At 49.5% G+C, this 26135-nt stretch overlaps 10 protein-coding genes across 10 annotated transcripts; 7 read left to right on the forward strand and 3 right to left on the reverse strand.

The window, feature by feature from the left end:
* Positions 1 to 2278: 2278 nt before the first annotated feature.
* On the reverse strand, positions 2279 to 3757 carry GIQ15_06299 (zuotin; the record flags this gene model as incomplete). The annotated part of the gene is made up of 3 exons (XM_033553716.1): positions 2279 to 3322; positions 3388 to 3528; positions 3602 to 3757. 3 exons carry the CDS (start codon positions 3755 to 3757, stop codon positions 2279 to 2281), a joined length of 1341 nt encoding a protein of 446 aa, XP_033404860.1.
* A 288-nt stretch (positions 3758 to 4045) lies between these two features.
* Positions 4046 to 4575, forward strand: GIQ15_06300 (uncharacterized protein; the record flags this gene model as incomplete). The annotated part of the gene is made up of 3 exons (XM_033553717.1): positions 4046 to 4124; positions 4183 to 4374; positions 4436 to 4575. 3 exons carry the CDS (start codon positions 4046 to 4048, stop codon positions 4573 to 4575), a joined length of 411 nt encoding a protein of 136 aa, XP_033404861.1.
* A 325-nt stretch (positions 4576 to 4900) lies between these two features.
* GIQ15_06301 (pre-mRNA-splicing factor slt11) lies at positions 4901 to 6070 on the reverse strand (the record flags this gene model as incomplete). Its single annotated transcript, XM_033553718.1, has 1 exon — positions 4901 to 6070. The coding sequence occupies one exon, from the start codon at positions 6068 to 6070 to the stop codon at positions 4901 to 4903; it is 1170 nt and encodes a 389-aa protein (XP_033404862.1).
* A 442-nt stretch (positions 6071 to 6512) lies between these two features.
* Positions 6513 to 7758, forward strand: GIQ15_06302 (sterol 24-C-methyltransferase; the record flags this gene model as incomplete). The annotated part of the gene is made up of 3 exons (XM_033553719.1): positions 6513 to 6713; positions 6775 to 6809; positions 6864 to 7758. 3 exons carry the CDS (start codon positions 6513 to 6515, stop codon positions 7756 to 7758), a joined length of 1131 nt encoding a protein of 376 aa, XP_033404863.1.
* Positions 7759 to 10167: 2409 nt separating this feature from the next.
* Positions 10168 to 11546, forward strand: GIQ15_06303 (subtilisin-like protease; the record flags this gene model as incomplete). Its single annotated transcript, XM_033553720.1, has 4 exons — positions 10168 to 10488; positions 10537 to 11076; positions 11138 to 11243; positions 11308 to 11546. 4 exons carry the CDS (start codon positions 10168 to 10170, stop codon positions 11544 to 11546), a joined length of 1206 nt encoding a protein of 401 aa, XP_033404864.1.
* Positions 11547 to 12156: 610 nt separating this feature from the next.
* On the forward strand, positions 12157 to 12710 carry GIQ15_06304 (uncharacterized protein; the record flags this gene model as incomplete). The annotated part of the gene is made up of 2 exons (XM_033553721.1): positions 12157 to 12321; positions 12414 to 12710. The coding sequence occupies 2 exons, from the start codon at positions 12157 to 12159 to the stop codon at positions 12708 to 12710; spliced, it is 462 nt and encodes a 153-aa protein (XP_033404865.1).
* Positions 12711 to 13609: 899 nt separating this feature from the next.
* On the forward strand, positions 13610 to 15266 carry GIQ15_06305 (major facilitator superfamily transporter; the record flags this gene model as incomplete). The annotated part of the gene is made up of 2 exons (XM_033553722.1): positions 13610 to 13756; positions 13818 to 15266. The coding sequence occupies 2 exons, from the start codon at positions 13610 to 13612 to the stop codon at positions 15264 to 15266; spliced, it is 1596 nt and encodes a 531-aa protein (XP_033404866.1).
* Positions 15267 to 15877: 611 nt separating this feature from the next.
* On the forward strand, positions 15878 to 18196 carry GIQ15_06306 (fungal specific transcription factor domain-containing protein; the record flags this gene model as incomplete). Its single annotated transcript, XM_033553723.1, has 2 exons — positions 15878 to 16837; positions 16901 to 18196. The coding sequence occupies 2 exons, from the start codon at positions 15878 to 15880 to the stop codon at positions 18194 to 18196; spliced, it is 2256 nt and encodes a 751-aa protein (XP_033404867.1).
* A 704-nt stretch (positions 18197 to 18900) lies between these two features.
* GIQ15_06307 (uncharacterized protein) lies at positions 18901 to 21162 on the reverse strand (the record flags this gene model as incomplete). The annotated part of the gene is made up of 1 exon (XM_033553724.1): positions 18901 to 21162. One exon carries the CDS (start codon positions 21160 to 21162, stop codon positions 18901 to 18903), a length of 2262 nt encoding a protein of 753 aa, XP_033404868.1.
* A 2831-nt stretch (positions 21163 to 23993) lies between these two features.
* GIQ15_06308 (choline-sulfatase) lies at positions 23994 to 25931 on the forward strand (the record flags this gene model as incomplete). Its single annotated transcript, XM_033553725.1, has 2 exons — positions 23994 to 24407; positions 24561 to 25931. The coding sequence occupies 2 exons, from the start codon at positions 23994 to 23996 to the stop codon at positions 25929 to 25931; spliced, it is 1785 nt and encodes a 594-aa protein (XP_033404869.1).
* Between the last annotated feature and the right edge of the window lie 204 nt (positions 25932 to 26135).

A 26135-nucleotide genomic window follows, 5' to 3' on the forward strand; every position in this document is an offset into this window, starting at 1 on the left:
ACTGGATTGTCCCATCCCCATAATATCGTTATCTCGTGGGTGATGGTGACGTCATAGATGTGTATACAAATCTAAACCCCATAGAAGTGCAGCGGGGAAAAAAAAAAGAAAAAAAAATTAGATATTAGTTAAATTACACACTGCATCATAGGTATATCGCGAGATTATAGAACGACTGAAAAAGAACAATAGGTATTTTTTAGGAAACCTCCTCATGCCACGCCCGCCTGAAATATTAAGATATTATACTTAACCCATGGATCAAAGGGATTGCAGTGTAGCACATACGATGAATATCGCCAACAGCACTTAACCTCCATTAGTCGATTTAATATATCCTTCTTTCCAAAGTACATTACTATGTACCCTATGCCCCTAGCTTCCACATCCGACGTCTGCTTCGTTTGCTTTTCATCCATCCTCCTGTTTGGTCGTTGGTTGACTACCTGTTGAATGGTCCTTGGAGGGTGTGGGATGACGGCTTTAGATATGTCGACCGTACGTGTCGTTGCGGCCAGTATCGCCGGATCGACGCAACTCCTTTTGATGTCCTCCGTCATACGAGTTCTTGTCACGGTGGTGGCCCATCACGTTCATAACTTCGAGGACTAGGGAGGTAATACAGAACCACCTAGTGAATTGAATAACGTTAGCAACGGCCACCTTATACAGTCGTCAATTTCACGCTGGAAGAAGAAGTAGACTAACATTGCTCCAAAAGTGAAGGCTTCAAGAACTCTCTTGAATTTGCAACTACCACCACGTGGCGAATTGTTCGTGCAATCACTCCTACTGTAGTCTTGGACAGTGAATATGAATGCAGTCAACCAGCTATAATGAAACTATTAGCATTCGACGTAATTATAGGTTGGCCTTGGGGTATGGAGTCGCCCTTACAGATATGAGAATACCAGGTCAATGAAGAATGTGAGGAATCCCAATCTCCTGATTATTGGCGACATTAGACCTGGAAGGAAGAACAGAATTGACAGAGCAGCCTGTAGAAGTCATATCGTTTGTTAGCAGCAGCCCATCCCCTAGTCTGAACCTTTCTGAACAAAACGACCATGGGAACTTGAGAGAGAGAGACGGCATACAATAATTATATCATATTTGAGATGGCCGTTAGCCGTGTAGCGGTGGATGAACCAGGCAGAGACTCCAAGTACAATTCCGGCGCACGCAAACTGCAAGAAGCGACTGCCCATAAGAAAGACACGAACTAGAGTGGACAGAGCTCCCATCTTGAAGGTGTTTGCGTGTCAGGGAAGACGATAAGGTACGGTATAATAGGCAAAATCTGAAGATTTGGTTCTAGGGGGGTGTATGGTAATGGTATATCAACTGAGACCTGGACTTAGGCAATATGATAGAAGAATCAAGATCCAGGATGAATTGACCAGAGGAATGAACAATTCCACGGCTGATGACGAAAAGTCTCCCTTTAAAAGGGATTGGTAAAACTCGCCTCGACTGCTGAACTATGGTACGCATAGTTAATGACCAAGCAAGGAGATTTGGAAGAAGGGGGGTAGGTGGCGGGCGTTTGATTCGCGGTTTGCCTTTCTAGAATCGTCCTCCATGACCCTTGAAAGGGCGATATAATGCAAATTGAAAGCTAACAGGGACAGTAAAGCGAGGACATCCGGTTCTTCCGGGATGAATTTGCCGTTCTGGTGTTGATAGTCAGTCCCCTTTGACCAGTGACTTCATAGCAGTAGTAAAAGGCGTGGTAAGCAATGACATAAACTCTTCTAGATGCCATTGTAAGCAATTAGATGTGCCACTTGCATCATAGTTACGCCATCACAGCCTAAAAGACTGGGGAATATCAATATTGATATGCAGCCAACATGGACCATATCCGTGAACGGTCTTTGATCTGCCGTGGGGTGGCTTCTAACTGGAGACTAGACAAGGTAGAAAAGCGATGTAAGTGCACGATATATGGGTGAGTAAAAAGGCAATCGTGTAGACATCTGAACTGAAAAGCTTCATCGATGTTTGAAAGGATGAGGATGTGCGAGGTTGCCAGCTTCGGATGCGGCTCGTTGTTTAGCCCTCTCAGGGGTTACCCTTTGAATTAGTTAAATATGTGAAACCCAAGCATCTACAAGACCAGGGCTGAGAACGGCTTTCTAGGCACTGAGTATACGAATATGTGATTTACTCGAGTACGTAACATTCATCTATAGCGTGAAAAGACAGTGTGAGTATGTTGCCATCTATATCCATATTAGGCGCCTGGAAGTAGATGCCCGCTCCATAAAAAAGAACTCTAACTGCCCAATACCTTGACATCCCCTTCCTTGATAGCTCCAGAGCCAACGAGCCTGGTCACCTCTGCAGCAAAAACACCCTTTACAGCAGTAGCATCCTTGCCAGCAGTGGTAAGCTTTGAAGCAACAGTGGCCAATTCCTCGTTGTTGATTTTGCCCATGATCAGTTCAACGTCATTGAGTACGCTGTCGATCTGTGCCGGGGAGGCATCCCCGTCGGCAAAGTAGTTTACGTCCTTGACGCTGCCCTTGAGAACACGCTTGTTCTTCTTGGCCGCATTCTTAGCAGCCTCCTTGGCCTTCTTTCCTTCAGCTCTCTCGGCCTTGGCGGCCTCTTCACGCTCCTTTGCTAGTCGTTCGGCCTCAAGTCGGGCGTTCTCCTTTTCTTCTGCGAGGCGCTTAGCTTCAGCTTCTTTCTCCAGTCGCCGCTTGTCCTTGCCAGCACGCTCTTCCTTGCGGAACTTCTTGATACGGGCGTCTCCAGCGAGGGCATCGTCGACCGTTCTTCGGAGACGTGCAGTGTCTTCGGTCTTCTTCTTCTTGCGGGCATTGGCGTTCTTACGCTCGATGTGGCGTTTGTGGTCACGGTTTTCGTTGTCATCTGGAACATCCTCATCCTCGTACTCAAAGGTCCTCCAGCTGTCAAAGTTGTACCAGAAGTTGTAGAATGTTTCGACTTCTTCTTTCGTGCTGTTGTCGTCTCCAATCATAGGAACAGGTTGAATCTTAGAGAAGCGAGCCTCGGCTTTGAAGAATGGGTGCCACAGCTTGAAGAAGTCTCCCTTCTTCTTGGGGTGTGGCGGCTCAACATCTGCAGCCGAATCGACGGAGTCGAACTGACGACGGCGGATAGGGTCAAGTAGGATCTCTGTAGCCTTTTGAATGCATTTGAAAAAGCTGTCATTCTCGTCACTTGCACCGGCGGCAGCCTTCTTGTCAGGATGATGTCGGAGGACCTTTTTACGGTGAGCCTTCTTGATCTGTTCGGGAGTAGCTCTCCAGCGGTATTTGCTGAGGCCCAGCACGGCGTAGTGATCTTGACCCTGTATATCGAAAGAATGGTCAATAAAAACGTCCAATTGTCAACAGGTAGCTGGGTAGTATATACCTTCCAGTCCTTAGCATCACGCTGCAGCATCATTGGGTCTTCGGCCTCGCTGATTTCATCGACATCATCTTCCTCGATCTTCTTGACATTCTCCTGTGCAAGGATCTTTTCATCTTCGGAGAACGTTCGTCTATGGCGCTTCTATAAACCCCAAGACATATTACATTAGAAAACTAGCAATAGACATAATATACGTGCAATTGGCACAACTTACACGGCGGGCATGCGCCAAAAAGTGAGGCCCAACAGGCTCGACGTTGCGTCTGGTTGCGCTGGACAAGGTTCCAACGGCCTTGAAGTCTTTATCCTCAGCAGCCCAGCCTTCGGGAAGGCGAGGGAGAGGCAGGTGAACGGTCTCGGTGGCCGACATCTTGCAGTAGCCAACGCAAGTAAAGCTGTCTTGACTGTCTATCTTTTTTTCTATCTCCAGCTGTCGAAGTGGGATGGTTAGAAAACAAAAATCTTTTTTTTTTCCTGGCCAGCTTGGGCGCTAGTCCTGTTTGGGGAAAGAAGCCTTTCGGACATTTTGAAGATTGTACGAAACATCAAGGACAAGACAGAACAATTACTACCACTGTCAGCTCACTAAAGGTGTCCCTGTTGGCTTGGTTTGATAGTATATCTCTTATTCAAACCGTCGGCTTCAAACACGATACCCATGGCCGCTGCGATGAGCCCGGTGTCCGCCATAAGCGCATACCGCCAGCTACTCCGTGCTACTCGCATCGCCTTCAACGGTATGCGCCTACTATTTACTCTATGAAAAAGATCTAGGACACTAACCAGACCATACAGGTGACTTCCCCGTTCTCTACGCTGCCCGGTCAGAAGCCCGCAAACAGTTCGACCAGAGCCGGCAGCCCGGCGTCGATACCCCTATGAAAATCCAGCATGCCCTGGAGACTGCCCAGATTCTAAGATCAAACATCGTTCAAGGGACCAAGATAGGGACCGAGGAGCAGGGAGGAGAGAAGGTAGACCGATACTGTACGTGCCATATTCCATGCAATGGTATTGGGTAGCTATCTAATTTATTCTCAATTTACAGCTTTAAGGATACACGAACATACGGAGCGCGGCGATAATGATACAATAAAGGCTGCTGGCCAGAACCCAGTCAAGGTTGGGAAAGGGTGCTGCTCTTCATCAAATCCCAAGAGCTCGGAACCGTTAACGGCGGACATTTGACCACTACATGGGGAATGCGCAATTAGTACTATCCCAGTGGAATACCGATTTTAACTTGAATCTTTGACGTTTTGGACCGGAAGGAGTTTTGGACTGCATGATCGGATTATATACATTTTTTTCCACTTTGAATTAGAGATGTACGATAGACAGACTACAGATATATCAGCTCACAGGGCTCACTGTAAATTATTGAATGATGCTTTTCATAGCTCTTTAAACCTGGTTTTACATTAATCTGTAGATAAACCCCGTATAACGAACGCCCATGCCGCCCAAATGATGAATAGAAAGGCTCAACGGTAAAAATAAATAAAGAAGGGTATCAATCACCCGCCAAACTTGCATACTGCACCTCCCCACGGCCCGGTGGAGGCGCTACATCATAACTCTGCTTATCCTGCTCTGTCCCTGATTCCCCGTCCGCTTGCTCCCCCGGCGCTCCCTGAATCGCCTTTCGAGGCCCTCCAGGTTTGGTGGCAGCGGCCGTCTGTCTCCCTTGACGCGCATATTGCATCCGTTCATCTCTCTCCATATTATCTAGAGGACGTGGTTTGCCCCATTGCACGCGCAGTGGGCATCCTTGCACCACCGCTATTCCTTGACATTTCGCTGCCGCTGCCTCGGCCGATTCTCGTGAAGCATAGTTAACGAATGCACAGTGCGATCGATGTGAACATATCAATGATCTAATGGTACCAAACGGAGTAAAGAAAGTGCGAAGAGCATGTTCGGGGAGGTCGTCTTCGACGCCGGTTATGAACAGAGAGGTAATGTTGGGGTCAGCGGGCGGTTCGATATCCTGTGGCCCTGGGGGTAACTGAGAAATAGGCGGATATGGACGTCCTCCCCGGCCACGACCGCCGCCCCCTCTTCCACGACCAGCACCGCGACGAAGGTCACTTGTTCTGACAGGGCCGGGACCAGGTCCATATCCGATCTTCTTCTGCTCGGTAGGCTGCTGCCTTTCCCCTAGTGTCGTGGTGGAGGCGTCTGTTTCGCCGCTGGCCTCCAGTCTCCTCTGTCGCTTATAGTATGGTTCGCTGTTCGCCAGCCGTCGTAATAGATCTCTAGCCTTCTCGTCTGTATTCTCGTACTCCTCGACCGCCCCTCTGCCTTCCTCGAGCTCCTTCTCATGCTCTTGCGCGTAGTACTCTCGGTTAATCGAGCTCTGTGGTCCTGGAGCAACCATCTTCAGGGCGGCATCTCGAACGACGATGGGGAGGCCAAAGGACAGGTCGAGCATGCAGCACTGGCAGCAGTTCTTCAGGCGCGCGCACGTTAAACATATATTTGTCGCCTTCGTACGGGACGTTCGGTCGGCCTTCCATCGAAAGACCGTCATCGGGCGGGTGCAGATTTTACATTCCGCCGCATAGTCTTCCTTCAGCATCTGGACGTAGGGGTTTTCGGGGAGACATTGTTCGCACACGGACGGGAAATCGGTGGTCTCCCAGCCCGCCCGGTTTATATCCTGCTTTATCTGTGGAGGCATCGTGCTGGTCGACGTGGAGGGTATCCTCTCTCTTTTTTGACTGATTGCGACTTGATATAAATCTACCATGGACGCCAAGAACATTCTATGCTTAGTAATGCATAGCTTAGTCAGGTCTTTGTCACAAGCTTGGTCAAAATTAGTCATATACTTAGTCAGAGATTAGTCATGATATCATGGATGACACGTGACGGTGGCATGATTTCCTAAAACGGAAGACCCGAAAAGCCGAGGCACGTGACCCCTAGGTTTAGGACCCAAAAGGGAAGCTCTTGGTGCCAAGACCTGCAAAAGTGCCCCTGGTTTGGGTCGAAAGTTGGCGGCCAAAGCAGCGATATATATTTTTCGCCAGCTCACCAAGTGCCCCTTTTTCACCTCCGACGCTGTCACTGTTGCTGTTACTGTCGCTGTTTTACTGTCTGTACGGAGAATTATTGTTAAGATGTCTACCAAGCTCGAAGCTGAGAACCACAAGCGTGATGCGGAGTTCAACAAGGTCCTGCACGGTAACACTGCAAAGGCGCAGGGTGGTCTTGCCGCCATGATGGGGAAGGATATGAAGGCCCAGCAGGCTGCCGTTGACGAATACTTCAAGCATTGGGACGAGAAGCCATCCGCCGATGAGACCGAAGAAACCAGAGAAGTGCGCAGAGCCTCCATATACACTTTCGCTGCCATATACTAAGACGTGACATTATTTATAGGCACGAAGAGCTGAATATGCCACTCTGACTAGACAGTAAGTCTACACTGCGACGATTAGCAGTCAATTCAAGATCTAACGTTGTTCTAGTTACTACAACTTGGCCACTGATTTCTACGAATACGGATGGGGATCTTCATTCCACTTCTGCCGCTTTGCCTACGGTGAACCTTTCCGTCAAGCCATTGCCAGACACGAACACTACCTGGCACACTCCATTGGCCTTAAGGAGGGCCAGCTAGTCCTCGACGTTGGCTGTGGTGTCGGTGGTCCCGCCAGGGAGATCGCCAAGTTCGCCGGAGTTAACATCGTTGGCTTGAACAATAACGATTACCAGATCCAGCGTGCCACCCATTATGCCGAAAAGGAAGGTCTGTCCAAACAGCTGCGCTTCACCAAGGGCGACTTTATGCAGATGTCCTTTGAGCCAAACACTTTTGATGCCGTATATGCTATCGAAGCCACCGTCCACGCCCCGTCCCTCGAGGGTGTTTATTCGCAGATCTTCAAGGTCCTTAAGCCAGGCGGTGTGTTTGGTGTGTATGAATGGGTCATGACCGATAAGTACGACAACGACGACCCCGTTCACCGCGAGATTCGTCTTGGTATCGAGCAGGGAGACGGTATCGCCAATATGGTCAAGGAGTCGGTTGCCGTCGATGCCATGAAGGCAGCTGGCTTTGAGCTTCTCAAGGTAGAGGATCTGGCCGAGCGACCGGATGTCAGCCCATGGTACTACCCACTCGCTGGCTCCTGGAAGCACATGTCTTCCCTCGGAGACGTTTTCACAATCATGAGAATGACCTGGTGGGGACGCTCTATCGTCCATCGCCTGCTTGGCTCTATGGAAATGATCGGTCTCTTCCCCAAGGGCTCCCAGAAGACGGGAGACAGCCTGGCTTATGCTGCCGACTGTTTAGTTAAGGGTGGAGAAATGAAGCTATTCACCCCTATGTTCCTCATGGTCGGCAGAAAACCAGAGTAAAAAGCCCGTCTACTTTCCATGAATTGCCTATCCACCTGTCACCTCATGCCATCCTCCATGACCATTGCATTTGCATTTTTTTTTTTACGCTCTTATATTTTCTTTGTTGAATATGCCCATTTAATTCTAGATCAACATTTCAACTTCTGTGTTCACTGTTTATGTCCCTGATTATATGACCACAGTCTTGATTGGCTTATGGAAAATTCGATTCGATTCAATATAACTTTTAATATCATGCCCTCCGCTGCTGCTTGAATCATTTGTTGCATTCCTAACCCGATATACCTATTATATGCGAGCATTGACAGATACAGCCTATAGAAACGACCAAGTTTATTTAAATGGAAGGCGGTCTATTCTTGAATATCTACTTGTGCCCGCCCACCTGTTTGTTGACTGATACCCAGGACAGGATGCTGACTCTTAAGGATAAGAGTATTATTAGATACCTATAAGGCTACATGAGTTGGCTACGAAGCCCTTTCATGCAGGCTATGCAGTCAGGACAATTCAACTGATACAAGACAAGCAGTTCCTATGGGAAATAGGAACACAAGTACAAACACACTATATCTTCCTTCTAGCGTCTTTCTATAACACTTCACGGTGTGGAAAATCTCACAAAGTGAGAGAAAAGGGATGACATCCTCTTCATCAACAATGCACCCCTAACTCCTTTGAGCAGATTTCAACATTCAGTTCACGCGTCGCCTGTTAATACTACTATTTAGAAACCCGCGCAAGCACAAGAAGCTATTATAGCTATCAGAATGTCGCGTCAAGCCCAATCCACCATCGCTATGCCACTCAAGCCGCCAAATCAGCTTGTCCCTGTCATCTATGAGGGCATCTGTGGCTCCCGCCATCCAGGAATCAACGGAGGAGATGGGTTGAAGTTCATCTTTGCTGAATTTGCTCCAAGGTATCTCTGCATGCCAGGTGTTGGTCATACCCCTGAGACTTCTGATATGACCTGCCGTTTTGTCGCAAACATGGCTGCCCGTCACCATTCTGACCTCCTTGCAATGAGATCCTGGGACTGCCAGTTCTGCGGTGATAAGGCAACTACATTCAACATGGTGGTTGTCTCGTTTCTAGCCCCTGATATTGGCACTGTTGCCCCTGTCCGTCGTTCTGTCTGGGGTTACTGTGTGCCTATCTGCAGGACCGCTGGACTCTGTGATCAGAAAGCTGGCCGGCTGGCAAGTGAACTGCGTGAGGCCCATCTCTCTGGTCTCGCAACTCCATCATCCCCTTCTTGTCTCAAGTGTGGAGGTACGAAAAATCTTACCCCTTGTGGCGGCTGCAAGATAGTGAAGTAAGCAGGCTCTTATTTTGCCTAATTTCATGTATATCACTTGTATAAGGCATCTGGCTAACCATTGACAAACATATGAATATAGGTATTGTTCAGGAGAGTGCCGCAAAGTGCACTACAGCGCACACAAGAAGGACTGCAGGGCCGCACAGCGAGAGAGGATAATGGATGAAGTGGATAAACACATGCAGAAACGGAAAAGGTCTGGTTATGCAAAACTCAAGGTAGGAATATCTAGCTCCTTTCCCTAGTGCTCTTTGACAGGCTGCTAACAAACCAGAGCATTTTCTATGTTTGAAACCGGCCTGAACCAGCAATTAGTGGTATTCTGATGGTCTAGGAGATCATTTCTCCACAGGCTTAGTGATGGAAAGTTTGAGTCATAGGAAAAGTGAGGATGAGGTAGACGTTTTGTTTTAATATGCCAGGACCAACTGTGTGTTTCTTGTCACAAAGCCATACGTGAAGGGGTCCATGGAGGTATATTCAGGGTAGCAAACTTCAAAAAGGGACAAGTGCAGATTTTAGCTAGGCCAGTCTATCTACGTTCTATCAACCTCTTACCTCAAGCTTACCAGGCCAGTCCTTTACCTAAGAGACTGGCCAAACTAGGCCTTACTCAAGTCCTATAGCTATCCCTTCTCCTAAGCAAAGACCTATGGACAAGTGTAAGGACAAGCTTATGGGTTATAAAAGAAGGTCAATTAGAGGGTGTCTTCGCTAACTAAACTTCAAGGCCATGGAGATTTTGTAGGGACGTCCGCAGTCCTTAGCAACTTTGCGTTCAATTTTCCAATCGTTCTAAGTTTGGCTCGCTTTTCAACGGTGAAGAGGCTGTCGTATAGTTACAGTCAGGCCAGCATCGGGTCTTAGCAGTAATCCCAGGGGCATATACGAGCGCCTAGCTTCCGCGATGCTACCGTGTCAATTCAGCCTTCCCCCATGAACCAAGACCAAGGTCAGTGGGAGATCGCCACATATATCCGCCTGTCGATCCTGTTCATCACCGTTGAAATGGACAAGGCATTGTCCTTGTCGTTTTTCATGTTATCTAATTAATAGAACAGTCGATTTCTCAGATCGCCATTATGAAGGTCAACGGCCGAAGATGCTTACTCACTGTTGCACTGCTCTTGTTTGGAGTCAGGGCAGCCGAAATCGTCCCGGCTCCAAGAGGCATGGAAGCTATTCCAGACTCTTACCTCGTGGTGATGAAGGATGGGATTTTAGCTAACGAGTTTGATACTCATAAGGAGTGGATAGGTGGCCTTTTGCGCCATGGTTCAGGGGCTAACGAAGCAGGCGAAGGCGGCTGGGGTGTACAGCATACCTTCAACATTGCAGGTTTGCAAGGATATAGCGGAAATTTTGACAGGCAGATTATCCAAAAGATTGCACATCACCCCAAGGTAAGTCCTCCAACTTGGAAATGTGAGTTAGGACTAAGTAGTCTATAGGTGAAACATGTCGAGCAGGACGCAGTGGTGAGAGCCCTGGGGTTAGTTACTCAGAAAGACTCTGGTTGGCATCTATCTCGAATCTCTCACAAAATACTTCCCCCCAATCCTGAGTACGTGTACGAGGAGAGGGCAGGGAAGGATGTTCATATATACCTCCTCGACACAGGAGTTGACGGCACAAACAGCGGCCTGAGGGGCCGGGTCATCCAGGGGATCAATACTACGCCTGATGGAGACGGAGATGAAAGCGGCCACGGCACTTCTATAGCCGAGATAATGGCTGGAACAGTTCATGGAGTCGCCAAAAAGGCCCTGGTGGTTAGTGTCAAGATCTTGGGCAATACAGGATCTGGTACACTATCAGGCATTATACAAGGCTTGGATTGGAGTATTAATGATGTTGCTAAGAGGGGCATCGTTGGGAAAGCAGTCATGAATATGAGCTTTGGTGGATCTTACTCGTCGACTATCAACCAGGCGACTGAAAAGGTGATCAAGGCAGGAATCTTTGTTGCAGCATCAGTTGGTGCGGGAAACGTACGTTCCCCTTTGTTCATCGTAACGTCCAATTTTCACCCTTTCTAACTGACTTGAGCAGCGTGATGCGAGCGGCGAATCTCCTGTCTCAGCCAACGGCGTGTGTGCTGTTGCAGCCAGTACCATCGCCGATGGCCCAGCTCTATTCAGTAGTTATGGGCCCATTGGTAAGACTGATAATGGATCCTTCATCTCACATCAAAAGTTTGACTTATATCACTCTCTAAATAGTTGACATCTATGCCCCGGGAACCAATATCACAACTAGGACCAACGGCGATAGACTAGTGACAGTGTCTGGAAGCTCGTTTTCCACTGCCCAGGTCTCCGGAGTGGCTGCATTTGCTATTGATATAGGGGTGACCTCTGACAAAGTATGCGAAACGATAAAGAAACTCGCGCTCCCCTCTATCCAGAACCCACGGCCAGGAACCACCAACCTTCTATTGTACAATGGTAGTGGCCGTTAGTCAGGTACCCGTATTTACCCTGCCATGGTTGATGTTGATGCCTATTTATTATTTATAAGCTTATCCTGTTCCGAAGTGTCCGGAGTTTTATTGGCACCCGAACTCCGACTATACCAGTCTTAGCTTAACTATTTTAACCAAATAACATCTACAAGAGTTATCAGATACGAAATAGTTATATCTGCGCAGTTATGGAAGATAAATCATTAAAGGCCCTAACTCATGATCCCAAGACTACCCTTAGACACTCCTTAGGGTTATAAGTTTAGCACTAGGTTTGTCCTTAAGGAAATGCAAGGACTTTCGCCACGGGCTTCCATATAATATATATATATGTTGAACATTTCTAATCTTTTGGTCCATCATTTATTATTGTTCATATCAACACAGAATCTTGAAGCACTGCCTTGGTAGTTAGACGGCAGGGTATAGTTATTACTAAGGCCCAGTCGGTGGGGGTTTAGGCAACAAACGCCACAAGGATTCATTCCTTCAGGATCCTCGATACTAGGCCAGCTATCAAAACCACCACAGGAGACCCTTGAATCAACAGTCCCTCCCTTTGCCTGAACTTCCACATTTTTCGAAATCCTAACTCCAACTGATCAAAATGGCTTCTGATACTACCGCTACTGTCCGCAAGGGCTCCTGTCTCTGCGGAAATATCAAGTATGAACTGACGGGTGAACCGTTCAACGCCCTGTTATGCCATTGCCTGAACTGCAAAAAGGTAACTGGCTCGCCTTTCTGGGGCAACGGCTGGTTCTTTAAAAAGGTCCGTCTTTCCTCTGGTAACTACATGCGTCATAGTTAAAGACATTATGTTAACGATCAACCGTTCGCATTGAACTTTGGCATGTCGAACAGCAAATCACCATCCACGCTACCCCCGAAGATTCCATCAAGACATATGAAGATAGCGCAACAGATGGCGGCAGCTTGCTTCTACGCAAATTCTGTGGCCGCTGCGGCGCAACCATGTTTGTAGAGTCGGAGCTGGGCCCGGAGATAATCATCGTGTCGGTTGGTTCTTTGGATAAGGGCGAGAAGCCATGGAAAACAGCCAAGGAGTGCTATGCAAAGGACAGCTTCGGTTGGGGTCCTAACGGAGAGGGAGTAGAGGTTACCCAGGGCCCGTTTGTGCTAGATAAGGCTGAAAGTTAGTTGCAATGCAAAGACACATTGCTAATGAGCGCTGAGGATTCCGGGCCGATTCTAGTTGCGGGTTGAGAGATATATATTGAATCACACCCGTGTTCCCCACGTTCTAGCACGTAGTAGCACTCCATAGGCCAGTAAAATATCTGCCTAGAGCGGACATAATCCCTCGCCGGCCTTAAGCAGGGTACAGCTCACCCAGCCTGGTGACCTCACGGCGATAAGAGCGTGGTCTGGTCTTCCATTGGTGTTTTTGTTTTGTCTTTAACTTCAAAACGTCCAAGCTTTTTTAACTTTTAAGCTTGTTTGGGTGCCAAGACCGTCTTCCACGTGACATCGGAGTTAGTTAAGCGCCGACCTCCGGGTGACTAAGCGATATCTTCGTTCTTTCGACTTTCCTCCGTAATCTCCAGCTTCATCTTCGTCTACACAGTCGAGTTCTCGCTTGGGAGACGAGGACAGCTTAATGTTGGCAATACGGGAGGCTCGGGGGCTGCTCAAGCTCTACGACTGCGAAATAGACTCGAAACTCTCTCCTGGATAAGCATTTCGGGCGCCTGAGGACTTGTCGGTGCCATGTCTCCCTCGGGGCCGAGACATGGCTTCCACTCCGGCCTGCCCAGGGTGTGGCCCTAACGGAGTTAACACTAACAAATTTTATCGCGTGGGCATCAAGACGAATAGAGCACGCTCTCGGAGCCGTGTCAGGGACCTCCATCCGTAAACACGGGACTGCCTCGTCTAACTTCCTGGAGCTTGCTCTGGGGGGTTGTATATTTAAGTCATGATGGCCGCCTTGGTAAAGCCCGGTATATATCGACTCAAAGCATCGTGCATACTGCAGAACACTCGATACTCGACATTTCTACATTTACCAACTCAAGAGCTACCTGCAGAGCTAAATAATGGGGGAGCCAGAGCGCAAGTCTATCGACGAGGAGAGCGGCGGCGAGAAGTCCGTGGAGAAGCACGATGACTCGCAGTACCCTCCCACGAAGAAAGTGATTCCGATAATGATAGCGTTGTACCTGGTGGTATTTCTCATAGCCCTGGTATGTCGTCTCATCCCTTACTGCGTCCACTGGATACATTAAGTCTCTAACATAGTAGTAGGACCGAACAATCATCGCCACAGCCATCCCAAGGATTACAGATCAGTTCCATTCCATCGATGATATCGGCTGGTATGGCAGCAGTTACCTGCTCACCGGGTGCTCATTCATGCTGCTATTTGGCAAGATTTACTCTCTTTATTCGCCAAAATGGGTCTATCTAGCCGCAATCGTCATCTTCGAGATCGGGTCTGCCGTGTGCGGAGCGGCCCCTAACTCGACTGCTTTCATCATCGGACGTGCCATCGCAGGTCTTGGTTCAGCCGGCGCCTTCTCGGGAACAGTGATCATCATCGTCCACGCCGTACCTCTCCGCAAACGCCCTGCATACACTGGTATGATGGGTGGGATGTTTGGAATCGCCTCCGTCGCTGGTCCCTTACTTGGTGGCCTATTCACGGATAAAGTCTCTTGGAGATGGTGCTTCTATATCAACCTACCCATCGGAGCTGTTACCTTGCTCATCGTCACATTTCTCCTTCACGTCAATATTCCTGGAAAGAGCGTCAAGGGCTTGACAGTGTACCAGCAGTTCCTCAAACTCGACCCCCTGGGCACCCTATGCTTCATGCCAAGCGTCATCTGCCTGCTCCTCGCGCTGCAGTGGGGAGGCACCACGTATTCTTGGGGAAATGGGAGAATAATCGGCCTATTTGTTGTCTTTGCCATCCTTTTGATCGCCTTCATTATAATTCAGATCTGGCGCAAGGAGGATGCCACTGTCCCACCCCGCATATTCGTCCAACGGAGTGTCCTTTCGGCTTTCTGGTTCACGATATGTATCGGGTCCTCGATGATGACAATAATCTACTATCTTCCCCTCTGGTTCCAGGCTATCAAAGGTGTGAGTGCTGTTAAATCTGGAATCATGAACCTCCCCATGATCTTATCCCTCGTCATAGGGGTTATTATGAGTGGAGGCTTGGTGACGGCGATTGGCTATTATGCCCCCTTCATGATCGCTTGCTGTATTCTCTCGTCCGTGGGTGCCGGCCTCCTGACAACCTTCATGCCAGACACTGGCCACGCCAAATGGATCGGCTACCAAGTTATCTACGGCCTCGGGCTGGGGATGGGTATGCAACAAGGGTCGGTCGCGTGTCAGACTGTGCTCTCCAAGGCTGATGTGCCCGTCGGCTCTTCGTTGATTTTCTTCGCCCAACAGCTTGGCGGCACCGTCTTCATCGCCGTCGCCCAGAATATCTTCACCAACAAGCTTACTTCAGGACTCCAGCATATCCCCGGTCTCAACCCGGGCATGCTTGCGCAAGTCGGTGCGACCACGATCCGCGACCTGGTCAAAGACCCAGAAGTGCTCAGGGAGGTATTGAAGGTATATAACGTTGCGGTGGTGAATACGTACTACATTGCAGTGGCAATGTCGTGTGCTGCCATCGTGGGTGCACTGACTATCGAGTGGAAGAGCGTGAAGGGAGAGGAGAAGAAATAAGTCTCTTGATGCATGATTCGGAGTTTATAATCTCCTCTCGTTTGGTCTGGTTTAAAAATGGCGCATTGGTTGGAGTCGGGTCGTTTTACATGTTGGAATCTATATTAAACCAGGGAATTTGGATTATATATATAATTAGAATAACGTATATACTCGCTATTATGACTCTAGCTAATTCAATCATTGTGATTAATCCTGGTCATTTCCAGACGTAATAGAAGTTGGAGCAGCTAAGGATATAATATGTCGGTGGGTGGTCGGAGTAACTTCGCAGCCAACTTTTTCTCCTTTTATACCTATGAATGCCACATCAATAAATACTTCAATAGTTCTTGCATCCTTAAACCCTCCATGCCTCTATTTCTATTAATTCGTTATCGAAGAACTTCCCACTATGGTTAATAAGCAACATGCTAACCGGATCAGTACCTAGTCGTTATCTTGACATTGGTGACTCGTAAGGCTGCGTCTTTCTGCATCAAAAACTTCAAAGGCTTTTGCACGTTGACCAAACACCATGAAATGCACAAGATGACCCATCTTTCGCCATAGTGGACGGCGATGATAGATCAGTCTTCTTCGACATACACACTACTATCTTGTACACAGCGATGGCTTCCATAGCAGCAGACGCTACCCCTCCAACACTGAAGCCTTACGCCTGCGTCCTGTGCCAACAGCGCAAGGTCAGATGTGACCGACAAAGCCCATGTTCAGGTTGCCGCAAGTATGAGGTCAACTGTATATACCGCCCGCCTCCGCCACCGAGACGGCGCAAGCGACGATCCCCGGAGGACGTACTGCTTGCGAGGCTGCGCAAGTATGAAGAGCTCCTAACGGGTTTAGGAGTGGACGTGAACAAGATTGACGAGCAGAAAGCGGATAGCCCCCCAACTGCGCCCGAGACATCAGGGTCTTCATCCGTTGCTGCTACTGCTGCTGCTGATGGTGATACTGTTGGTGGTGCGCGAACGGAACCAAAGGGCGAGGAAACTGAGCTGCATAACCAGTTTGGCCGAATGATTATCGGGGATGGAAAGTCACAATTTTTGGAAAACAGTCTTTGGGTGAACCTGAGCCATGAGATTGGCGATCCAGATACGATCTTTGAGAGCTCGTGCGATAATGCGAATGGCGATGCTGATATCCTCTGGTCCGCCGAGGACTCCCCTCGCTCGGATGGGAGCGAGTTTATACTGTCTGGATCGTTGGGGTCGGTTACTCTGCGGGCCTTGCACCCAGATACTGTACAGATCTTTAGGCTGTGGCAGATATATCTCGACAATATGGATCCTGTCACGAAGCTATGCCATAAACCGACCGTGCAGCAGCAGATTCTGGATGCGAGCTCAGACCTGAATAATATACCTAAGCCTATCGAAGCACTCATGTTTGGCATCTATGCGTGCGCTGTGGCTTCGCTTCGTGACGAAGACTGCATCGTTCGACTTGGGGAGACAAGGGAGGCTTTACTTCGCAGGTTCCATCTAGGAGTAAAGCACGCCTTGATCAAAGCCGATTTCTTAACTAGTTCAGACCTGACGGTGTTCCGGGCGTTTCTTTTATACCTAGTATGAACACCCTCCGACCCCCATCTGCTATTATATGTCGGTTTGCTGACGGTTAGATACTAGCTGTCAATGAGAGGATATGTGGCCGTTCAAACGCTCTGGGTGCTTGGAGGAGTAGCAATGCGAATTGCGCAACGTATCGGCCTTCATAGGGATGGTGCTCGCTTTGGGTTACCTATATTTGAAGTTGAGATGCGACGTCGTCTGTGGTGGCCAACAATGTACTTTGATGGCCTCTGCGGCGAATTATGCGGCATGGGAGTATCGCTAGCCAGTTCGTCCTGGGACACTAAGCTCCCTCTTAACGTTAATGACTCCGAAATCACCCCGGACATGCGAGATCCGCCGATAGAGCACAAGGGTCTGACAGAGATGAGCTTCTGCCTTGTCAGATATGAAGTAGGGCTGCTACTTCGCGACTTGGCTACCTCTAGTTCCTTCGATGGAGCCTGGGGGGCTGTGACTAACGAGTCGGTAACATTGAGCGACCGGCTCAAGCGAATTGATGACTTGGAGATGCTCCTTGATAAGAAGTATTTGCAGTATTGTGATACATCGATACCACTGCACCTCATGACCTGGATAGTCGGTCACAGCTGTATCGTGATGTTGAGATTCCGGGCCCGTTCACTCTCCAACCGTTCATCTGGACAGACTCAGCAACCAGATCCGCAGGAAATGCGCGATGCACTGTTTGCAGATACACTACAAATTATTGCCAATTACCACACCTTCCGCTTGGCACCAGGCATACAGCGATACCATTGGCATGTCAGCGCGCATTTTCAATGGCACGCATTTATCTACCTGTTGCACGAGCTGCAGAGGCGTACGGTAGGCGAACAGGTCGATAGGGCCTGGACAGAGGTTGGAAACGTATACTCGTTCAAGCCGGAGTTGCTATCAGACACCAAGGACGCACTACATTTTGCGATTGGCAATCTCGTTCTGAAAGCATGGGGAGCAAGGAAGGCCACCCTTGCGATGTTGGAGGGCGGACGTGGACAGGAATCAATTGTGACTCCAAGTTTCATCGAGAGACTGCAGCTTCAGCGTGTGAGATCTACGCAGTTGTCGGCGTCGCCGCCGTCGGCCCATGGAACGGCTACTGGAGGCCAAAATACCCCTTCTATGGACCACCATCTGGCGGGTAACAGAGACATTGGAGCTATGCCTTCCCTGTTCCAGCCTGATAGCACGGCAGGATTGGCATACGGGGTACATAACGGCTACGGACTGATGCCGAACATGGCTGCCTCCAATGTCCCAGAATATGAGTTCCCTGACAATCCCGTCGACTGGTCTCGGTGGGACATCCTTCTGCAAGGGTCGACGGCTGAGATGAACCTGGAGTCGTGAAATTGATCGTCTTGGTGTATATTGTATAATAGCTGTACCATCCTGTCCTCCCTTAGCCTCTCACCTGCTTGGCCGTTACAAGGAGTACCTTCGCTCCTAGTTTCTTCTAAATTAAGCCACCTCTACACTCACGTTTTAAGATTTTCCCTTTTATTTAATCCACGCCTCTATCTTTGCTTTGCTTACTCGGCATGTAACACTCGACTTGTAACATTCTTCTGGTGTCATTTTCCTTAAAACTGCGCTGCCTCCCTGCCAAGTCACTCTTGAGGCAGGAATAAAATGACGGGACCATTAGGTATCCGCATATCAGCTTCTAGATGGGCAGTCTATCTCTTCACAATCTATAAGATACCTGCCACCGGAATATTCAAATCCAAATCCGACGTCACATTAAAGAATGTCGCTTCTGTACCCCTGGGCTGCACTAGGAAAAATAATAATAGCATTATAGGGAGGTCGGTAAAATTACCCCCAATGTTTAGGATTTAAGGCTCATATCCTAGGAACAAGATGACGGTGTCAGACCCTGGCGTCAAGGTCTTGAATATATATGACATGTATAACCACCTGCTCAAGCAGTAACTTGTCAGGTACTCCGCCGGTGACCTAAAGAATTATTCCAAACCTTCCAACGAAAATCACTTTGCCTCTGTATGTGATTATTTGCCAAAGGTAGGTTTTAAACCCTCATCCCTAGGAATTTAGAGATTCATTTGCATTTTTAGGATTTCATAGTTTAACTGCGCCTTGGTGATCTGCTTTGAATCTAGAGACTTGCGCTTTCTGTTCGGCGACGTGGCTTGTAGACTGGGCCTAGAATTCCAGATTTGAGCTCGCTCAAAGTCAATATACATCACGCTCTGGTTCTCTATGCTCCAGAACATATTGTGGACAAAGGCATCTCCATGGTACACCCCAAGCTGGTGGATTGCCTGAAGTGACGATGTCGCCGTATCATGGATAATTTTGCTGTCAACGTTAGAGCGATAAATAGGAATTCCGGCATGGCTAAGAAGTAAAAGGCGGGGAATTCTAGCAATTCCATCATAGAAGAGAGGTCTCTTGGAGAGATCCAGGATCCCAAGACACACAGGGATGCGACGACCCTGAATGGGGTAAAGACGTCTATAGACATCATTCTCATGCTGTAAATAGTTCGACAATGTGGGCGGGAACCCTTTACCCACCATTTTATACCCATATGGCATGAGCATAACTTCAAACAACGCCCCACGAGAGCCATGCATATGAAGCGATTCGCATCCATCGGACTCGTATGGATCGCAAATGCGCTTGGCCTTTTTCAGCAGTTGTTCGTGCAGAAGGGCTAAAAACTTAGACCTGTCGATCCGGTGTTTGCCAATTCCATGGTCAGCGATATTGGGACATGCCTCGTCCAATGGTCCTCCTTTGGATAACCCGAGAAGACACTTGTGGGTACAGTACAGCCGCGACCTAGCCTGGTTTTTGGAGTGCCTCTGGGACGAGGACTGGTCGCTGGAGCGAGATTGAGATGGGATCACAACCATAACATTTGCCGAGCGACGTGGTGGTTTGCTCGGGGATTCCATCATGTGCGTGGGGTCTTCATCGCTGCTATCCACCGGACTTCGCGACGACTCCTGCGATGGATTGCACGTGGACGATTGCAAACGTAGAGGTTTTTTGGGCCTTGTCATAATGGGTGTGCTCCTGGCGTAGTCCACTCTGTTTTGATGTTCTGGCGTGTATTCCTCCGTTGTCACAGTTTGTGGTGAAGAAACGATTATATCATCCTGGTATACGGTCTTCCACGGCTTCAGTTTGGCTTCCGCCTCTGTTCGCCAAGTTTGGCAATAGGGCTCAACCTGCATCGCCTTGAGGGTGAAGGCGAGTACCTGGCCAACGGCGGTCAAGTGCAGCTTATTGGGAGAATCCGTACGGCCGGTATAGCCAGTGGTTCCCCCCACATCCTCGCCCGGGGTGGAGACGTAGTAAAATATAGTTGTTGGGTCCTTGCCAACGTGAAGAAAGATGAAAGCCTCTCCCGTGCACACATATCCGTACCCCACTCCGGATTTGATCATGTAGGAGAATATCTGGGTGATTACAGCGGCCATTCCACGACGCAATTCAACCTCTTTAGACTCACCCGGTGTTTGCAGAAGCACGTTTTCAAGGTCCATGTCATGGAGCGTGGATTGGATTGTAGTCAGCGGCAGCTTATGCGGCGCTTTAAGCTCCACGATATATGCGGGCACATTTTCGCCGTTACCCTTGTTATATACGCAGAACTCATCCGCCAGGGGGCGGGATGAGTGCGGTGTTGTAACGGGTGTGGAGTCAGCTCGACCAGTTTTTCGAAGCTTTGTGGGACGCGGTGGTTCCTGGGGTGACCCGGTTTGGGTAGGTTCCTCACTCAGCGTGTTCCCGTGGTTCTCAAAGGTGACGTTGCCCAAGAGGTGGAAGTGCTGGCGTATTTGTAGATTTGAGTACAGTTTCGTGATCACCGAACGAACTGGCCGAGTGACAGTCTCATGCTGAAACAGTCGAAGGTCCAGTTCAGACCCCGTCTTCTCGGTCCGTAATTCTGCTCCAGATTCCGCCAGCCCATGTAGTGATTTGAAGTGGCGCTCTAGAACAAACTCCATCCCAACGAGGTCCCTCCAAATGCGCCCTTGTTCTGCGGCAAAGTCTGGCCACTGTCGAATTCTTTCGGGGCGTAGCCTGCCATCTGGATTCGATACGACGCCCTTTGTCGATTCTTTGGCATCACTGATAGTAAGTCCACGGAATAAATGGGTGTGGCAGCCATCCAGGAACTCAAAGATGGTAGTCAGTCGTGTTTCTTGTTGTGCAGTACGCAGGCGTTGTTCAGCTTCCTCTCGGAGGCTTCTTTCTTCCTCGAGAAGCCTCTTTTGTTCCTCCAGGAGCCTATTTTGTTCCTCAAAAAGGAGCCGGAACTTGTCAGGCTCTTCATCCATTTTGGGGTTCCCAGCCCAACCCCCCTCACAGCAACAAACGATGAAAGTTGAAGAAACAGACCAGCAAAGGTGGATGAAAGCCGAAGGTGGTCGAGATGTTTTCGGAGCTTCGGTGAAATAGTTGTTCCGCCTTCCCTCTGTTGCTGCCTTCCACCAACTTCCACCACCCAGACTTCTCTGGTGCCAACATCGCTTTAGCACCGAGTTCCAATAGAGTGAAATTCTCCACTGCAATCGGCTTTTTGTGAATTGCATCGGCCAGAGACAACAGATGTGTACTCATCTGGGGCCCATATTAGCTTAGATAACGGTCGTTGCTTTGAACGAGGAAAATAACTTCGATTGGACTCAGTTACGTTTTTACTAATAAGGGTTCGTCTATGTATAGCGGTAGCCCTGTTAAACCTTACAGCTGTATACTTACGGCGCTAGCATCATCGGTAAGATGGTCGACACCAAACCTACACTTGTATACTTTATTAGCAAGATGGTAGACATGTTCATCTGAGTCTGGAGTTAAAGCAGATAGAGCAGGCTGTAAGTATACAGGGTATCATAACCAATAACTAATCTGTATTGATGCTTACTATTAATATAGGGGAGTAATTGTGTAAATATGTTGCCGCTAATCCTTCCCTATGGCAGCTCTTAGCCTCTCAGCCCCCGATCTAGCGCCCTATTGACTACCCCCTCGCGCCGCGGACGAATCTATACCAAACCCTCTAGCTTGATATCTGTGCGGGTAATAATTCAAGCATATTATATCGCGCAGTAGGTAAATGTTGCCAAATACCGTGAAGGGTGTCGTTATATTAATAGAAGCTATGATTATCCCGAGGTCATAGAAATACAATTTTGTTTAGCTGGAAAAACGAACATCATCCCCTACAGATATGAGACACTGTGCCGGAGAACGCAATTAGTTCTCGAATCCTGTTTTCGATAATCTACGCATCATTTGTTCGTCACGCAAATGGCTCTCTGTAAACCTACTGTGTTCGATGGCGCTATTGACTGGACACTGGGCTACCCAGTTAACGAGTTGCCAAAACCATCTCTTTTTTCCTTTTTAAAGAAGGTTTATAGCTGCTACCAATATCCAATATCAGTATAGCAGGGAAGACTCTCTGAGATCTTTGGAAAGGCACTTGCGGCAGTCCTGGAGTCCAGCACGTAAGGGGGCCTGTCTTGTTGACGTCATCGTCGATCATACTAAAGATAACACACCTAGCCTCCGCCTCTATGTTTCAACAGGATAGAGTATCTAAGGTTGGGATCCGGCTTTCCCCCGCTAATCAGAGTGAAGATCCCTGTCATACCTAATTCGCATTGTTGGGCTAGTTTCCCCGGCTTGACGAACTTGATGTGAATAGCACAGCGGGCATCTCAGGCTATGGCAAGATGATGGGTCTTGGATAACAAGATGATCTGACCCATCTCCACCAGTGAAACCCGGGGGACAGTGTCCGGCCCATATGCGACGGCATCGGTTTCGCAGAGTGGCGGTGGGAGGGAGCCGATGTTCGCATCCGCGCGGTCCAGCAAGCCACCGACCTAAGAATGCGCCTTGGACGTGGGCTGTCATGTGCTTTTGCGGGCCAGCTCGATCTTTGCATGCGCGGCGGGCTTGGCGTGTATGGTCTTGGCACTGGACCCAGGGATCCGGCGCTAAGCGGCAAGAGTGACCCACAGTGGGGCCATTAAGCATATCTCATTGGCGCCAAGTGGCCAATGATATGGTGGAAAACAACCGCCAAGGAGGGTGTGCACGGTCACATGACAGGGCCCAGACAGCGGTCTTGACGTTCGATGGTCAGGTGAGCAGCGCAGGGTGCAGAAGCTTATCTAAGTTAAGAAAAGCCGATCGCGCGTTCACCAGGAAGCTGGTGCGATTCTGTAGGATGCTGTAAGATGCTGGGGGACACGCACGGCGTACAGATGATACATGATACGTCCGATGTCAAGCTGCGGCCAAGCGTTGCGCGGTGTGGGAGGGTGCCGATGATGATTTTCAGGCAAGCCCCTGGCTGTTCCAGCGGTCGCGACGGAGTTTCGGTGTCGTGCTGGCAGGTGGCTGCGGCCTCGCGATTGGCTGCAGAGTCAATATCACATGACTGTATTGCCCTTTAGAGACTAGCGCAGTGGATCCCGCGGCCAAGGAGCCGGTGAGCCCCCACTAAACCTAAACGGGAACCTCACGCGATAAAACTCTGTTTCTGGCATTTTTCTTCGGGTTTCGGTTTGATGCTTCAGCTTTGATGCACACTCGATGTTTAATGTGTTCAGCACGGAGTATAAGTAGAAGTGCAGGGGGGTAGAGAGTATAAGCACGGGGTAGAGAGGTAGAGAAGCTAGACATGGTCAAGCGTCATCGTGGTGATCGACGGTAGCTGCTTGTCACGCAATCGCACGCTAGAATGGCTCCGTCTCGTCTTCGTCTTCGGGCTGATTCGAAGGTCTCGCCACTAACTAAAGCTGGCCTGATGCGGTCGTTTTCTCCGGCTGGCTCTTGTCGCATTATCCTGCGGCTGCTGCGGGTCTGGGGAGCTCGTCCTGGGGCCAGCAGGTCAAATCCGCTAAGAAGACTTTTTTCCCCTATGGCCTCCCTTTCGCTCCCCGCCTGTAGTATAAGTATGCCGTCCCTCTCCCCTTCACTTCATGCGGGCATATTTCATTTCATACCAGCCAGTCCTCCGATCTTTTTTTGATACCCAGTTCAACAGCGTTAAGCCAGCTCGATCCCTCTTTCGTCAACCACGCCACTTCTGCTCGCACATACTGCTGAGCAGCCCACTCACTTGCGTTCGCCAAACATAGCTCAGACAGACACTATGGCTGACTCCAAGAAGCCGAATGTGCTCTACATCATGGCAGACCAGATGGCTGCCCCCCTCCTGTCCATCTATAACGCCTCCTCCGTCATCAAGACGCCCAATCTCGACCGCCTGGCCAAAGATGGCGTCGTCTTCGACTCAGCGTACTGCAACTCGCCGCTCTGCGCTCCGTCTCGCTTCACCATGGTCTCGGGCCAGCTGCCTTCCCGCATTGGTGGCTATGACAATGCCAGTGATCTCCCTGCCGATACTCCCACATACGCTCATTACTTGAGAGATCAAGGATATCACACTGCTTTGTCAGGGAAGATGCACTTTGTTGGGCCGGACCAGCTGCATGGCTATGAGGAGCGATTGACCAGCGACATCTATCCGGGAGATTATGGCTGGTCGGTGAACTGGGACGAACCGGTAAGTTTGCTCTGTTCCCCCTGCACACACCGTCTGATGTGAGAGTCGAAGCCGTAGAAGAAAAGGTCTCACCAAGGGTGATTATCTCTCTGTATTCGCGCTGTCGATATGAACTTGTCCAAGAGATAAATGTGCTGACGTTGCCCGTGGTAGGACGTCCACAAGGATTGGTATCACGACATGTCCTCGGTCATGGAAGCCGGGCCCTGCGTTCGAACCAACCAGCTCGACTTTGACGACGAAGTCATCTATAAAGCAAAGCAGTATCTGTACGACCACGCCCGCCATCGCAAAGACCAGCCATTCTGCTTGACCGTGTCCATGACCCATCCTCACGACCCCTATGCCATGACCAAGGAGTTCTGGGATCTATACGAGGACGTTGATATCCCACTGCCAGCAACTCCTGCCATCGACCAATCCAAGCTAGATCCCCACTCGCGCCGTATACTGAAGATTGTCGGCCTGCTGGGCTCAGAAATTCCAGATGAACGCATCATTGCCGCTCGCCGTGCTTACTTCTCTGCCTGCACCTATGTCGACACCCAGATCGGTGTTCTGCTCTCCACGCTCAAGAACTGTGCCCTGGATGAAAACACCATCGTCGTCTTCTCCGGAGACCACGGTGACATGCTGGGCGAGAAAGGACTGTGGTATAAGATGTCTTGGTTCGAGATGTCAGCCCGTGTTCCCATGCTGGTCTACGCACCGGGACGATTCCAACCCAAGCGCGTCAAGGAGAACGTATCAACCATGGATCTCATGCCAACCTTCGTCGCCATGACCGGCGGATCACTGTTCCCAGGCCTCCCCGTCGACGGTGTCTCTCTCATGCCGTACCTCGTCGACGGTGCCCCTGGCGAAAAGACAGACACCGTCGTTGGCGAATACATGGGAGAAGGGACTCTGGCACCGCTTGTGATGATCCGCCGTGGCCCCTGGAAGTTCGTCTACTCGCCCATCGACCCTCCACAGCTATACAACGTTGTGCAAGACCCAACTGAGGCCACCAACCTCGTCGCAGGTCTCCAGCTCCCAGTACTCCCTGACTCTCCTCCAAACGGGGGTCCCGCTGCTCTGCCTACACCTCCAGCCACCTCTCCGCCGGCACTGAAGAATCAGGCCTCCTTCTTCGCATCACTCAACGGGTCAAGCCACCTCCCGACACCACCTCACACTCCCATGCTAGGCAAAAAGGCCACCACCCTGACGGCTGCAGAGATCACTTCTGCCGCTGTAACAAATGATGTCGCCTCGTTGTTCAAGGCCTTCCTTCAGGAAGCTCATGCCCGCTGGGACTTTGATGCTATTCAGCAGCAGGTCTTGAACTCTCAACGCCGTCGACGTCTTGTCTACTCTGCACTCAGTAAGGGCCGCGTCACGACTTGGGACCATACCCATATTGTTGAGGGAAGCTCAGTTTTCATCCGCAACCATGGCAAAGGCCCTCTTGGTGATGTTGAGACCGTTAGCCGTCTGCATGTTCCAGTTCCAGTTGGACGTGAAGTTCAGTATCGTCCTTAGCTGCATGCGTTTGTATAGCTTTGGGCCTGATCTTATTAATGGCTTCGTTATGATATGATACAATTTGTGTTTTTTAGTACATGATATCCATCTACCGATCTGTTTATACACTGGCACAGTATACATCTTGTGCTTCAATTTTATAAGCTATGAACATAAGAAAAAAATCCAAAAAAAACACCTGAAAATTACAAAACCAATAAA

The sequence above is a fragment of the Arthroderma uncinatum genome, assembly GCF_011692745.1.
Source record: "Arthroderma uncinatum strain CBS 119779 chromosome Unknown scaffold4, whole genome shotgun sequence".
Classification (NCBI taxonomy): Eukaryota; Fungi; Ascomycota; class Eurotiomycetes; order Onygenales; family Arthrodermataceae; genus Arthroderma; species Arthroderma uncinatum.